The sequence below is a fragment of the Pocillopora damicornis genome, chromosome 12 (genome assembly GCF_964200805.1).
Source record: "Pocillopora damicornis chromosome 12, jaPocDami1.2, whole genome shotgun sequence".
Taxonomy (NCBI): domain Eukaryota; kingdom Metazoa; phylum Cnidaria; class Anthozoa; order Scleractinia; family Pocilloporidae; genus Pocillopora; species Pocillopora damicornis.
This window is the reverse complement of record NC_142681.1, coordinates 15509866-15524992: the sequence shown is the minus strand read 5'-3', so window position 1 is coordinate 15524992 and position 15127 is coordinate 15509866. Positions and strand designations below refer to the sequence as shown.

The following is a 15127-nucleotide window of genomic DNA, read 5'->3' as shown; positions in this document are numbered from 1 at the left end:
AATCAAATCTGCCAAGGCTCTAGCTCGCCCCAGTTCTTCCACGGAAAAGGCCTCGTGGGGACTTCCGGTGTTGAATAGCAATACGCTGAAAAACTTGTACAATCCACCCTTCTCCAAAAAAGGTATTGACCACTGTTCATTGTGTTTATTGAAATTTCGAAGCTTTTCAAATAATTCAATGCATTGTAATAGGTACGAATGTGCTTCCTGAGTCTTTGAGAGTGCAAACTTCACACCCGTAAGAAAGGAAAGGACGCGGTACTTCAACAATTCCCAGTCACTGTTGCTGCTTAACAAGAGTGCCCTCTCTAAATATTCCTCGGCTTTGATCAATTTACCGAGAATATAGAGTTCCGTTCCTAGGTTACAGTTAACCATTACTATTTGAACCCTTTCGCCAATTTCTAAAATGATCGGCAGTCCTTTCTCCAGATACTCCACTGCCTTCTCATGGTCTCCCAACTTGGAATGAAAGTGTGCTTGGTCCAGGTAACCAGCCGCTAATTCTTCTCTTCCGCCAATTTCCATGCTGATTCCGTGTGCTTTCTGAAAATATTCATTTGCCGTTCGATTGTCGTTGACACTCAAAAAATAATGTCCTAATCTACGGTAACATGCTTCTTCATCCTTTTTGTCGCCAGTCTCCTTGGCGAGGAGGAGCGATTTCTCGAGATATTCTTTTTCGCTCTGAATGTCACCAAGAATATAAGAAAAAATTGCTAGACCACGATAAGTTATGCTTGCATGTGCTCTGGCACCATTTACTTTTGTGATATCCAATGCTTTCAGAAAAGCTTCTTTTGCCTGTTCAAATTTTTCTTGTCCAAAATACGTGCATCCCAGTATGGAAGTACACCATCCTTCCTCTTGTGTGTCACCAGACTCTTGAGACATGACAAGAAGTTCCTGGCTGCATCGTTCGGTATTTTTTGAATCAAGGATACAAAAATATGCAATTTTCAATCTTTTTAAGATACCAGAGTAGAACAATTTGAAAAAATCCTCTTCACACCACTCTGAGTGATCCAAAAGTAACATGAAGCATTCCTCGAATAGTTGGATCGCTTGTAGAGGACGGTTAGTGACTTGCAGGAATTGGGCAACAAAAAAACCAATGTGGATGGTTTTAAGGTCTTTGATAAAGCTGTCCATCGCGGGCTTCAGACCCTGTTAGTTTAGGAGAGATGAGAGAAACAGGATAAACTGACAAATGTTCAGTAAAGATGTTTTAACGCGCAAAGTTAAAAGCCCCAAAGAAAAAGAAGGGAAGTTTTACTTGGCTCGAGTCAAGATTTTTCAATTTTGCTCCAGCAATGGAGAACGTAGATAGAGTTCTGCTTCATTTCAATACAATTAAAATGCAATAATGATAATTAACAATAACTGGGGAGGTTGAACAATTAAAATAATTTTCCCGCGAGCAACTGAGGAAACATGATGTTGATACGTTGGTTTTATGGCCGCCTATGTTCGTTGATTACTTCAGGAAAAGTTTATTCGCTTACGGTTTAAAGTATTTGATACGGTCTCTATGGTGTTTAAGTCCATTTGAATATATACTGGTCAATATGTAGTGCATTCTGTATTTACAAGCATAAGTATTATTCGTAGGTTAGTGCTGTAAATTTTTTTTCTCTAAAAGTTTGGTTATGTCCTTGAACCTGTCACGAAACCAATTAAGTCCTTGTTTAAACTTCCTCGCATGACACTAATAAACGAGCTTCAGGCTTCTATTTCATAAATCAGATCAAACACTGAAAACGGATTTACTATTTTTGAGTTTGGTTTGTTGTGGATCCGTTTTCAACAAAGAGGTGAGTGTGGCTAGTTACAGAAATATCATGCACCGGCCAACAGCTGGTTGTTTAACCCTTTCACCCCTAAGACTGACTAACATCTAATTTCTCCCCACAATGTCACCTCTGAATCACACATTAAGGTCATGAGAATAAAGGAAATGATCACCAACTAAAGGAGCTCTTGATTGTTAAACAAATTCTCCTTGTCAGTACCTTAGGAATGTATGAAGAATAGTATGGAGAATATGCATGTCAGAGTGTAAAGGGTTAAACACAGGGAGGGGTAATTTACTTTTTTGATTCTACTGTACAATTACGTGACAGTGGGTCTGAAATAACTTCTCAATATATATGAGCGTTTTTTAAGAAACAATTTCAAGCATCCTGCAGGAATCCATAAACACAATCAGATTTTCATTCCTGCGTATATATGTGTTGGCGTGACTTACTATTGAAATTGAAAATCATACTTAGATTTAGTCTCGTTAGGCATGCGCAAAGGCAGAGACTATTAGAAAATGAAATTAAGCCAGCGTTACTATATGTGCAACAATCACGCATGATTTCATTGCTAAATACATCTTGCTATGACAATAAAAAATTCGAGTCTGGTGGTTTACAGAATTGATCAATAAATCTCATTTCAAAACTTCCTTTAAACACATTGAAATAATCAGAATTTTCAGCTTGTTCAGATCGGACGAAACACATCTGCTGTGCTACGCAAAAGCTGAATCGAAGCAAAATTAAATAGGCTATGCGTTGCAAGTTTCCCTCATATTTGCAGACATTAATTAACAAAGTCCTCTGATATCGAAGGAATGTAACAGCCAGTAATGATGAACCTAGTTATTTGTCTTTTTTACCGTTAATTACATGGGTGAAGTAATAGTGGCTCCCGCATCATAACTAAACTGCAGTCGTTATCAAGATCCAAGACTCACATTGCGGTCTTTTCTCTTGTCATTCGATTCAGAAACCTTACTCAATCTGATTTGAATTCAAGAGCTGCGCAGTTACATATTTAAAACCATTAAACACGGTAAAATTACCATCAAAGAAAGAAAGTTGTCATATTTCAGTGTCTTGATCTTGTGATATAAATGAAATTAAACGAAAAGAAAAACGTACAAACAAGGAGGCTTGTTCTGAATCTCAGGTATGTAAATATTGATAGATACAAATTCCAGCGGAGCAAGGTGTGAATTAGAAGGTAGTCCTTTAAAAACTTAGCTTAATCACTTGGATGCTTCTTTGACTTCATTAGGCTCATAGCGGTACGTTTTTGAAAATTATATTTGGGTGTCAAACAAATTTAACTCTTCAGCTTTCTTGCATTTCTAGCAATAAATGAACATAAAGCAAATAAATGTGTCAATCTTATTGCGTTTTCATCAACTTTCAAGTTCAAGTTTGTTCACTTGATGTTTAATAAATGTTAGAGCGAACTGAATGAATTTAAATGAAGCCACTTCAGTCATAATACTGGTATCGAGCTTTCTTGAACCGTATTCAGATTGCTGTAGGGTACATCTGTAAAGTTAGAAAATCGTGAACAAATCTCATATCGTAGTTTATACATCCATTAGATTAGCATATCGACACAGATCTTCTTCGGGTCAATTGGACTTTGAATCGCTGCTCTATTACTGAATCGAAGTTGATTCAAGTATGGCAATAAATCAACCGACGTTTTTAATAGCGTCAGATTGTTTCAGAGAAGCGTGTTACAATTCGCCCATGAAATGTTGCTTCATAAAAGTCAAATCTTCAATTTCTTTCGATTGGACTGCCATTCGGAGTTTTTGAATCTGCTTTTTAATGTACAATTCTCAAGAAAATGTTATCGGCAAACCATGCCAACAGAAAAGTAAAAGTTAAACATTTGAATGATTTCATCATGTATCAATGTTGGATTTAACCGTGGGATCAAGACTATCAAACGTTCCACTTTAAGTTTGATGAAGGATATCGGCGATTAGGCTGTATCGAAGTACTGGTCTAAAAAGACCTATGTCAAATTCTTTACTGATGGTTTAAACAAACGTTAAAACCTACAAGGTATTCGTGAAACTGAGGTAAAAGCGGTGTAAACAATAGAAACTTCCGAATACAACCTAAAATAAAATTGTTTTTAAAGCGGTCAGGAGGTACAGGTTACTAATATGACTGATCATACATCGTACTTACCAAAGACTTTGTCTTGAACACATTGCAATTAATGATACAACTTGAACTTAGTCAGATTCTGAAAGAAAAATAAATGAACAACACAGAAAAAAAAGGAATCTTGAGATATTTATATCGCATTACAAAATCAAAAACTGTCGAGAATCGTAACGTTAACCATTTTCTTTTCGGTTTGTGTTAAAGTAAAGAGAATCACTTGCCTCAAGCACTTTTCCTGTAATTTTTATTCATAGTCCAGAAGTCACATTCCTAAGAGGGAAAGCAACGAATGAGTTCACCTGCTCGATTGTGTAATAATAACTCGCAGAATCATCTTTTGTAAAAGAAGTAGTTTGCTACCGTAGACCAACCCTTTAAAGAACTGAAATTCAGCCAGGAATAGAGATGTGTTCTAATCCAACTTAAGTGTTCTGCTGTTCTGATGTCCTGATTGTTTTCTGGAGGTCGTTCAGAAGGATCATGTACCCAAGAAATAAAATTTACAAATATCATATATCAGCCCTTCATTCCTTAACATTGCTATGCACACTGTCCTTACTGTTCACCATACATGTTCTATCACGGTTATGACAAGAGAATCTGTTTTACAGTCAAGAGCTATAAGTTTGTGATTAATTATTTTTTTCTCACGACCTGATTCAGGGGTGATACTAGGGATGACCTAACGTTTGATTCAGGGGTGATACTGTGGATAGAAATATGCTTATCACTCTCAAGCTATTAAGGGTCAATGGCTGTTCTTATTTAGTAAATATGTCGGTGACAGTGATTGACGTTTCCACAACCCGAGCGGAAGTCATCACCTGAGTCAAGCCTTCGACTCTGACGAGGACTTTCTGTTTATTTTTAAAACATCAGTCATTCTAGCATTGTTAAAGACTGTTGAAGCTATGAAGCGAACATTTTTAAAAGATGGTTAAAATATCCAACAAGAGTAAGATCATTAGATTGTCATTTCTGATGATTTCGTCGACTAATGAAGAGTAACAAATCAGTATTTTAAACGTTTTTTGGGCAAATCACAAGTGTTAAGTTTGAATTTGTTTTCTGTCGATTCTGAAACGAATTCCGGACTTCAGCTTCATCGCATTCTTCTGAAAGGTGTTTTTGACAGCGAAAAAAAGTTAGATTGAATTTAGTTGAATACCACTTCATAAATATTAATATGTATGTACCACCTGACAGGGAGTGAATTTTTGGGGTCTCGAGTCGTAAAATCAGGCACACAATTCCTTATCAATTACGCGTCCAACACAGGGTGTCTTGCAAGATCCGTAGTCTTAAATTGGGCGTACATGTTGGCGCTGTGCAGTGAATGTTTTCGAAACGAACAACTTTTTTAAATCGAATTCTACACTTGCTGTCCGAATATGACTGACGTGGCTTTAACCCCTTCACACCCTAACATCAGTATGCACTGTATCCATGCTGTTTTGTGAACATTTCCAAAGGCGCTGACAAGGAGAATTTAATTAACACTCAGAAGCTTCTTTAGTTGGTGATCATTTCCTTTAGTTTTGCGACCTTACTGTGTGATTCAGGGTTGACATTGTAAGGAAAATTAGTTTTTCCTCACTCTTAGGGGTAAAGGGTTATAGGGTTAAGAGGTCGATTTGCTTTCGTAAAGCTGTCACGCCATCTGCAAAATTGTACCATGTTCGACCTTCACTGGAACTTCTTTTTAGCTTTTTTCCGATAATTGAAAGTGAAATTTCGGAACAAGCGAGCCGGCAAGTAGTAACAGAAGAACCAAAGAAAGGTTTGTAAACATACCAGGCGCCGTTATTTACGTTATTAAAACGTGGGCAGATACGAAAATCCTCAAAGGAAAAACAAAATAGACATTCCGAGTTTTAAAGATTTTCACGCTCAGTTAGATTGCAAGCTTACGTACGGTAATGAAAATCAAACACAGCCAACACTCGTATAGTATATAAAGTTCAGAGTTCAAAAACAAAACAGAACAATACAGAACAAAACAGAAATGATGAAAAATATAACCAAACTGGCATAATTGTTAAAATTCATACTAATCATGACGGTGTCTGAGCAAATATGGTCATGCTGAAGTCTATCGCGGCTCACTTATCATACCGCCCTTCGAGTGAAAAAATAAGAGCTCGCTCTGATATCCTTTCCAATGTGTCGAGTGGAAAGTCACTTCAGTCACTGCAGCCGCGAGTTTTGCGGCGCTGTCATCCCGAGCGATCTTCATGTTCCGGTGAATTCGGCTGTCGTTCATTTAAAAAACACTCGCCTTGGACAGTTTGTTTTCTACCTTGTCATGTGAAAAAACCCGCGTGTTTTTATGAGCCATAATTCGGCTGAAGTTCACTGAACATTTCACTTCAAGATTCTGAATTAAAAACTTCAGGCAAAAGCGTTAAATTCGACCTGCCGAATTATTTTAGTTTGTAAACTATCGCAGAGTGTGAACTTTGATGGTTTTTGAACTTTGATGGTTTGACACTTTTGACAGCTTTTGTCTTGTAGAGCCAATCAGATTATTTGAACCATTCTAACAGGGATTCTGATTGGCTTATTGTAGCGTGCTCTATGAGAGTATAGAGCATGCTGACGACACTGTTCTTCGCTTTGGAAATTAAGTTTTTTTTAAAATTGAAAGTAATACATGGGGAATTTAACGGATTCTTTATTATAAAACAAATAGAGAAGCCTTGACTGTGCTCTGTTCTGTTATAAAGCACTTAGGAAGTGGCTAGAGTACTCAAGAAGTGGGAAGAAACACTCGACTACGTCTTGTGTTTCTCCCTACACTTCTTTCGTGCTCTAGCCGCTTCCTGCGTGCTTTATAACAGAACAGAGCACAGTCAAGGCTTCTCTATTTGTTAAATATATATGAAGTCTGTGTTTCGATTTTTCTTATGTATATGTTTATATATCGTTTAGTTGTCTGAACCCAGTAAGCTGATGCCAAAAACACACAATACGTTTAAGTTTCATGGAACACATTTATTGCAACTATACTGTAATGACTAGCACTGACAACCGCTGTTCCGTATCTTCGTGGAGTCACAGCAAGGTGAACGAACTTCCTCACTCAGTGCTTATATCTTTGCTCTAACAGAGAACCAAGGAAAAGCAGAGAAAACAATAAGCGTGTTGTCGTGACCACATAACTTTGGGTGAAAAAGATGTTGAGGTTTTAACTTGTTTTACAGCACAACAAAGCAGGTCCAATGTAATCCAATTTTGCACTGGTTTCATTTACCTGGCTCTGTGATTGGTCTACAAAACTCGTGCCTCCCTCTCAACCAATCACATTCAAGACTAAAAACCAAATGCGACTCGGTCACTGGTGTTTTCCCGCGCTTCAGGTAATTTGCATATTTTTTTTAACCTTGAGTTGTCACTAGTTCCTCATGATATTTAACTTTGTTCTGATTGGACTAGGTGGTTATTTCGCATTCGGATTTAAAGCTAAATCAAAACATGCTCTAGCGTCTGACCTAGGATCCTCAAGTTTACAAAAAGGATGTCATCCATTTTCAAACACAAAAAATTGAGATTGCTACCAAACCATGCAACACTGGGACGCAGCATTTTTTCCTTCATTTCAAACAGCTATGATAAAACCATTACATAACTGAAGGAAAGTACTAGGAGGCGATGAAATTGGACGCAAAAATAACTGTTTACTAAGACTCTAGTAGAATCCTCTCATACCTTGAGTAAACCATTTCTAGCTCAGCTCAGCCCTTGAGAGAAGACATACCAGCTCTCATGATTTCATCCACCAAAAGAAGGTTGCTAGTGATTACAGTGCTGCAGAATAAATGATTAAATAAATAACTCAACAAATAAACGGATGTTGTTGCTGTTGTTGAAGCACCTTTGTGCTTATTTGGGACGATGTAAATATAGAACCAAAGATTTTACGACGTAAATTGTTTCAAAAAGAAATTAGCTGGTGGGTGGTTCGTCTCTTTCGCAGCCGTTGTTTGGTCTCGTCACGCAGGGGAGAAAGCACGTTGCGTGACGAGCCCAAACAACGGCTATGAAGGAGTCTGGCGAGTGAGAGGTGGAAGGGAAAATCAGTTTGCTAACTTGGGATTACCGAGTCAAAAAATAACAGAGTGGAGGACTGGCACCTAGAAGATCATACTGCCTTCAATATATTAAACAAGGAATGTAATTTGTACAAAATTCAGAATTGAGCTGCATTACTAGTTCAGAGCTATCTTAGTGAACCAATCCCCTCTAAAGGAGGTCCATATTTTAACACTTCCAACCGAGTAGTAAACAGTTATTTGCCCTTAAAGTACTATTATAACTTTCTGATAACATGTCAGAAGCTCAAAATTTGCCTGTAGTCGAACTAACGAAAGACAAAATTTGAAGGACAGGATTACTACTCACCATGAATGTAGCAGCTGCCTCTTGACTTTGTAGTTATCCCAGATACCACTATCTGAGGGAACTAATGCCTCTCCACTTGAGAGATCAATACCCACTGGGGTACCAGCATCAGCATATTCCTCCTGAAACAGATCAAATACAATCCCTTCATTTTTTTGCAAGATAAAATCCTAGCACCTTGTCCACAATCTTAGCCAGTCAAATAGGATTCACGTTAACCTGCTCAATCCAAAGATCTCTCCACTGTCTGCCAGACATTCTTTAGAATTTTAGCTTTAAAAATTTGAGGCTACATCAAACAATATCCACCAACTGATAGTCTTCTTGCTTCTCATTGACTCTATGCTGGGAAATATTTTTATATTGCATGAAGAAATTCGTTTTTCGGTTTCTCCTAGGAGTTAACAGGCCTCAATCTCATTGATAACAAAAAATGCTTCTGATCAGTTGCCTTATGTAGATAGTGAATTTCCACATCCTGGTGAACTTTTCAATTTGAACTGCCCTAAAAGCAACCATTCACAGCTTTTGGCTGCTGGCCATAAACATGAAAATATCAGATGCTGTGAAAAGTAGAGTAGGCCATAAAATTTTGAAGCATCCTAACAGATTTTATTACCCGTTCAAGAAAAAAGAAATATACAGAATTCCAAACCTGAAGCTTAACAATTGTTTCCTGTGGATCATAACCAGAATTTTGAGCCAGGATCTTTGGAATGACAAGCAGGGCATCTGCAAAGGCCTGCAATTGATTAAACTCATCAAATTAAAAATTTAGGTTTTTCAAGTAAGCACCACAAATTCATGCCCAAAGTGACTGCCACAAATAAACTAAAACTTTTCATAACAAAGACTGTCCATCCTAAAATCACAAATATGATTTCAGAACAAAGATCACACAATAGAAAGTTCAATTGCTTCTTTCTTATATCCAATTTCAAACTGCATAATTCAACTGTTTAGAAGAAAAATTATTATAACTACTTTTTTTTTTCCAAAAGGGCAAAGTTTGTAAAATAATAGCACAAAATTTGCCAAACCATGTTTTTTGTCTCTTATCTTCAGACTGCAATATGGAAGAAAACACCAATTAATCCTTACAATCCCAAGATCTCATTGGTAATTCTCCTTAATGACTTCCATACAGTTCCTATGATTTTAGTTCCGAGAATTTGTTATTGGATCAACTAATAATTCCCTAATTGATATTTTTCTTTATTCTCATCACTTGTCTGCTTGATATTGTATGGATATTGTGAGGAGAAGTTCTGTCTTGGTCACTCATGGGAGTTAAAGGGCAAAATTTCCCTATGACTGCTCTGTCTTGCAGAAAGAGAGCAAAGACAAAATGAAGGGTTAAAGACAGAATTAAGGGAAAAAAAAACAGCTTGATTCATGAATCAATTGCTCTGCTCAGAACCAAGAGCAAGAATCACCAGAGACTTCAAACTGGATGTATTAAATGGGCATCTCTCTTGCTGAAGCTTACTCTTGGTATCATGATGAACATATCATGGTCATGAAGATGTCTGTTACTGTAAAGGTCAACTGGACAATGAAAGTTTGAATAAGGAAAACTTTATTTTCTAATTTCCTCCTTACCTGAACTCCAAGCCTTGCTCTGCCTTTCACTGTCTTCTTGAATTCTGTCAAAGCAGCACTGACTCCCACCTCAAATGCTCCAGCACCAGGAACAACACTTCCCGCAATGAAATATCTCTGTCTTGTTACCAATTGTTGAATTGTTAAAAGGTTTGGATATTTTAAACAGATGTTTTAATAAAAGCTGATTACCCCCATCTGTTTAGCATGCAAGCGGGCTCTTGTGTTTGGATTTTGCCCTACAGCACATTAATTACACCATTGGCAGCTGCCTATGGAAATAATTGTTGAAAACCCTGCTTCAAAGCACTTTTTTACCTACCATCTTCAATGGCATTTTTTCTGCAATTTACCCAATACAATGGGTGTTTTGAACTGTCACCTCTGTTAGTAGATCTGCTTGTTCAGTGTGTAATTTTGTCCTAAGTGATGTTCTTGCTACACTTATTAAGGTGTCTCTATCCATTTCCTTTGAAACTTTAACTTCCTCTAAAACCTTCAATAAAAAACAAAATAGGAAAACACATCACAAGGAGGCAAAAAGGATCCCTAAAAATTAATACGTCACCACTTACATCCACAGTATGATCAGAGCTATGGGGTTAATATGGAGGCTTAATGCTCAAACCAACAGGGCCTGTCAAAAGATTTCTATATACAAATTTTGCTTGAAAGGACACAAATATGACCTCTAGTGAAAAAAATTTACTAAATTTACAGCTGCTTACAGGATAAAGCATGGTAAATGTTGCACTCAAGCCAGGAGGCCCATTCAGCCTGTTCTAATCACAGTTTCTTTGTAGCATAAAGTGGCTAGAAATATTACTACTCCCCCCCTGGATGGGAGGCTACTCCACTGCTGGTTACCCCCCCCCCCCGAAGAATTTTGACGGCTTTCCCTGACAGGCTCGTTTATATCATGTAATGGTGGTCTTACCTCAAAAGCTTTCTTCTTTGCTAAATCAAATCCTTCCATGACAAGGCGGGGATGTAGACCCTAAAAAAATTTTTCATTTAGGCAGTTTAAATTAATTATATTTTCTATCACAAATGCTAAAATCTAAATAGTAGTACTAGAAGGTTTTAATTAATTATTTGTTCTGGATTGCTATGCATAAAGGTTGATTCAGGCCCTCACCAAATCTTGAAAAAATATAGAAGTCTCCAGCTAATTATCAATTTTTCAGGGCCAAAATGAGACTCGAAGATGTAGACCACAATGCAAAGATAAAACCATCTTTAAAAAGTTAACATTGTTCATACCTCTGATATGTAGAGATCAGCCTGTTGAAAAAGGAAAAAGAATAGAAGATAAATTACAAGTGAACAACACAACACAGGTAATGGCATCTACTGAAAGTCTTCAATGAGTACATCAAAACACCCATAGCTACAAGGCACAGTGACACCATTAGAATCATTTTACAAGAGGATGTGACATTGTATTGTAAATAATTGCACTAGTTTATTTCTAGCCTGAAGGACAACATGAAGACTTGTACAGTCAGAGGGTATTAAATAAACAAGCTCCCATGCTTTTAGTTCAGCTCTTTTATGCAAGTGACAAAAGGGCTTTCCGTACTAGCACACAAAACTAGAATTGTCCTGACAAAATCAAAGGACAAATTTTGTCATGACAAGTTTTTGTTTCATATGTTGCATCCACATTGAAAATTTCAAATCTGTCAAATTCCATCACCCTTGCAAACTGAATTCCCAGTTTTCTGAGAATTCTCAAAAATTCCCAATCATGCAAATAACCCCTGCCAACTGAATTCCCAGTTTCTGGGAATTCCTTGGAATTCCTAGGAATTCTCAAAAATTCCCAACTATGCAAATAAGCTCTAACTTGAAAAGCTTGGAATTACTGGGAATTTCTGGGAAAGGAAGACTCCAGTTTTGTGAAGACTTGGAATTCTCAGCTATACAAATTACCTATAATCTAAGAGGGGTGGAATTCTTGGGAATTTCTGGGAATTGAATTTGAGGCAATTTAAATACCCTGAGGTCTACATAAAATCTAGGAAATTCTCAATACCTTGAATGTGAAGGTTTTGAAAAAAGGAGTAATTTTAGAGGCTTAAAACTTAGGCTCAATAAAAGGAATGCTATACAAAATTTACTAAGAAATATGCATACATGTATATAACTTAAAGATCATGAAATTTATTGTTCAAACTAAGTTTTAGTAAATCTCCACATTAATATGGATTTTCTCATGAAGCAGCAGTCAATTATGTTAAATGCAAATTATCAATTAATCCAATCTACTCATATTACAGAATTGCTTTCTAACCTCAAAGGACTCTTGGATTCCATGATCATAAAATATTTTTATTGTGATGCAAAATGTCTCATGTTCACAGATGTGCCAAAATCATCAAACATTCATTAGTTGTTCCTTGGTACACAACTTCCACATGTGTAACAATAATTACATTGTTATCTACACTTAAAGAACTTTGTTAGTAATGAACATAAGTTACTTCCCTAACCTACATTACTGGTTGCCTTTGTTAGAAAACCTTGGAACAGTCAAGCTTAGTTGCCACAAACACTGTCAGAGACTTTTTGTTGACATTATTTTTAGTAGAAATTTCATGCCTTAGACAAACAAATTCAACACCTAATTAATCTTTCTTTTTTAATGATTGTTGTTGCTGTTTTTTTTTCAATTTTTTGCTCTGTTTTTGTGACTGATTTCTGTAATTTGTTTTGCTGATTTAATTCTTAAAAAACATTTTGTAACAGTTCCAATACTTGTGGATCATCCACACACTTTGCAAACATTTGGCATGCAGACAAGACAGAGGTAATCAAAGTTCCCTTTGAGAAAAAACACCTTTTAAATGACTTTTTCAATTTACTTTATTTGAAACTCTGATCTGAAAATATTTTTAAAACAAGACTTGTTAGTAGTGAGAAGTACAAACCGAGTTTCTTTTCATAACTTAATTTCTTAAATGTCCCAATCACTGGATCTCCCAAAAAATATTACTTATTTTTATTTTCGGTGCAAAATACAAGTCCTTCTTTATATACAAATGAAAAGTGCAAGTCACACTTCAATAATAACAGCTCTAGAGTTTACTTGTTGTTCTTCTCTGTCTGTCAGCTATCAACAAAATTGTTTTATACTTCGGACAGTGCATAACCATTTGTGGACCAGAGTTCCAACGCACCTCTGTAATCGCACATAGTTACTTCTGTCTCTTGTACAAATGTTTCTCCTTTATGAAACGCACTCTACTCTGTTGTCACCATTGCTTTAAGTTCAGTGGAAACGACTGACTGAGGAATCGAGATGGCGGTGTTGGAACGTGTTGCTGAACGCTTGCTACGGTCAAGCTTTGTTGATTTAGGTACTGGTACACTGGGATCATCTATGTATCTCTTATACTTCCTAATGTGGTATCCTTCTTTTATAAAAAAATGAGGGTAAAAGACGATCTGTAATCGCTTTCAAAATTGTGATTGGCTTGTGTTATTTCTCACCTTTGCCATGAACACAACTCAAGTGGATTTCGAGACTGTTTCCTCGACAACTTTCGGCCACAAATCGTGCATTTGTAGTACGATCGATTCTTCTCGATTATTTCTACATAGAGTGAGCTCACATCATTATTTATATCACCGTCAGAACATGGGTCTAAAGTATCCCTCGTCCAGAAGCAGAGAACCGGTTGGAGAAGTCAGAATAAAGTTCTGCGTTTCTCTTGACACTGTAATCGGCAAGACAGCCGATTCACTTTGCTATTCAATGACAAGTCCTAAAAGGTCCACGTGATCATGCCCGTGATCGGAAACAAAGAAAACTCCATTTGGCGCTCATCTTTGAATGTACTTTTTATCGACTGATCGCACGTGTGTTAAGTTATTTCTTTTCTCAACTGTTTTGCTTTATATAACATTTCTAAAGATAGGTTTTCTTGTGGTTCAATGGGAAAACGAGAATAACGTGAGTGTGGTAAAAGAAAAGAAAGTCGTCGGCGCCGTGGAGTTAAAAAAAGGGACAACAGTTGACATATCGACTGGTACTAACAAGGGTCAAGAGGCCATTTATAAAGCTACGATTTTGAAAGTTTGTGGTGAGTAAAAATTGCGATATTCGTTACGTGATCAAAATCTTATCAAAGAATAGATGTAACGGCTTGAATTAAGCTTACATAACGCTCGGCGGAACTGAAACTAGAATAATTCTGAGAATCGAATCGGTCACTTGCATGCTGTAGTTTCTTAGGTTTAAGCTTTACAATAAAATAAATCTATCAGTTAGGTTTCAAGATTAATTTAGTCACGTTTGGGAACATTCAAGATTCATAATACAAACTGTTATTAAACAAATCTTATTACATAAAGAAGTCCTCCTTGGTAAAAACAAAATAATGTACTCAGCCCTTTTTTAGTAAAATCTATGGGAGAGATGGACTAACTACAATATAAAAGTCATTCAATATAACAGAGATTTCCCAATTTGAGAATCCAATGAATGCCCTTTTCCTTATAGCTATCTAAGGCCTGGTCTGAGCTTTTAATATATATATTTATATATATCATTATTTTTTTTTAAATTCAGATGTCATGGAATCCAGATACAAAATGGTCAAGCTTCTTGTAGACAACGTCATTCACGGCCAACTCATTGTGAGCCTAGGAAAAAAAAGACAAACAGCAGCTAAGTTTGCAGTTGAGGATAACTTCATTCTAATTGATTTTTACAGTTACAACAAGATTTTAATTGAAAAACAATTCTATTTGACTGTAATTAACCCTTTCACTCCCAAGAGTGCTTGGTTTTAAAATATAATTTAAGATATTGTATTTTATGGAAAAGAATCAACAGATTTTATTCACAATTTGTATCAAACCAAATTTAATGACTGATTAGGACTAATAGCTGTAACTGAGGATTAATGAGTATGAAGTTTTCAAGAAAAGAAAAATAAATCAAATTCCATCTTAATATTACTACATGTTGATGTTAATAATTAAAAATATTTTATATGTAAACCTTTATTAAGCTTGTAAATAAATTTAATTGAATACTTGAATTTTAGCTGGGTTTTTTTTTTAATTTTATGTATTTATTTTATACAAGTAGCCTTAAATTTTTGCTTAAAATTCCCAGTTATTCCTAAACATTCCAAGAAATTCCT

The 15127-nt window shown here is 36.3% G+C and overlaps 1 protein-coding gene across 1 annotated transcript; it reads right to left on the bottom strand.

The window, feature by feature from the left end:
- Window positions 1-6941: 6941 nt before the first annotated feature.
- Window positions 6942-13677, bottom strand: LOC149036696 (T-complex protein 1 subunit zeta-like). The gene is made up of 9 exons (XM_089189748.1): window positions 13467-13677; window positions 11235-11255; window positions 10909-10968; window positions 10354-10467; window positions 9972-10088; window positions 9025-9111; window positions 8370-8491; window positions 7677-7775; window positions 6942-7070 (listed from the first exon to the last, which is right to left on the bottom strand). The coding sequence occupies exons 1-8, from the start codon at window positions 13473-13475 to the stop codon at window positions 7703-7705; spliced, it is 603 nt and encodes a 200-aa protein (XP_089045874.1). The 5' UTR covers window positions 13476-13677; the 3' UTR covers window positions 6942-7070; window positions 7677-7702.
- Between the last annotated feature and the right edge of the window lie 1450 nt (window positions 13678-15127).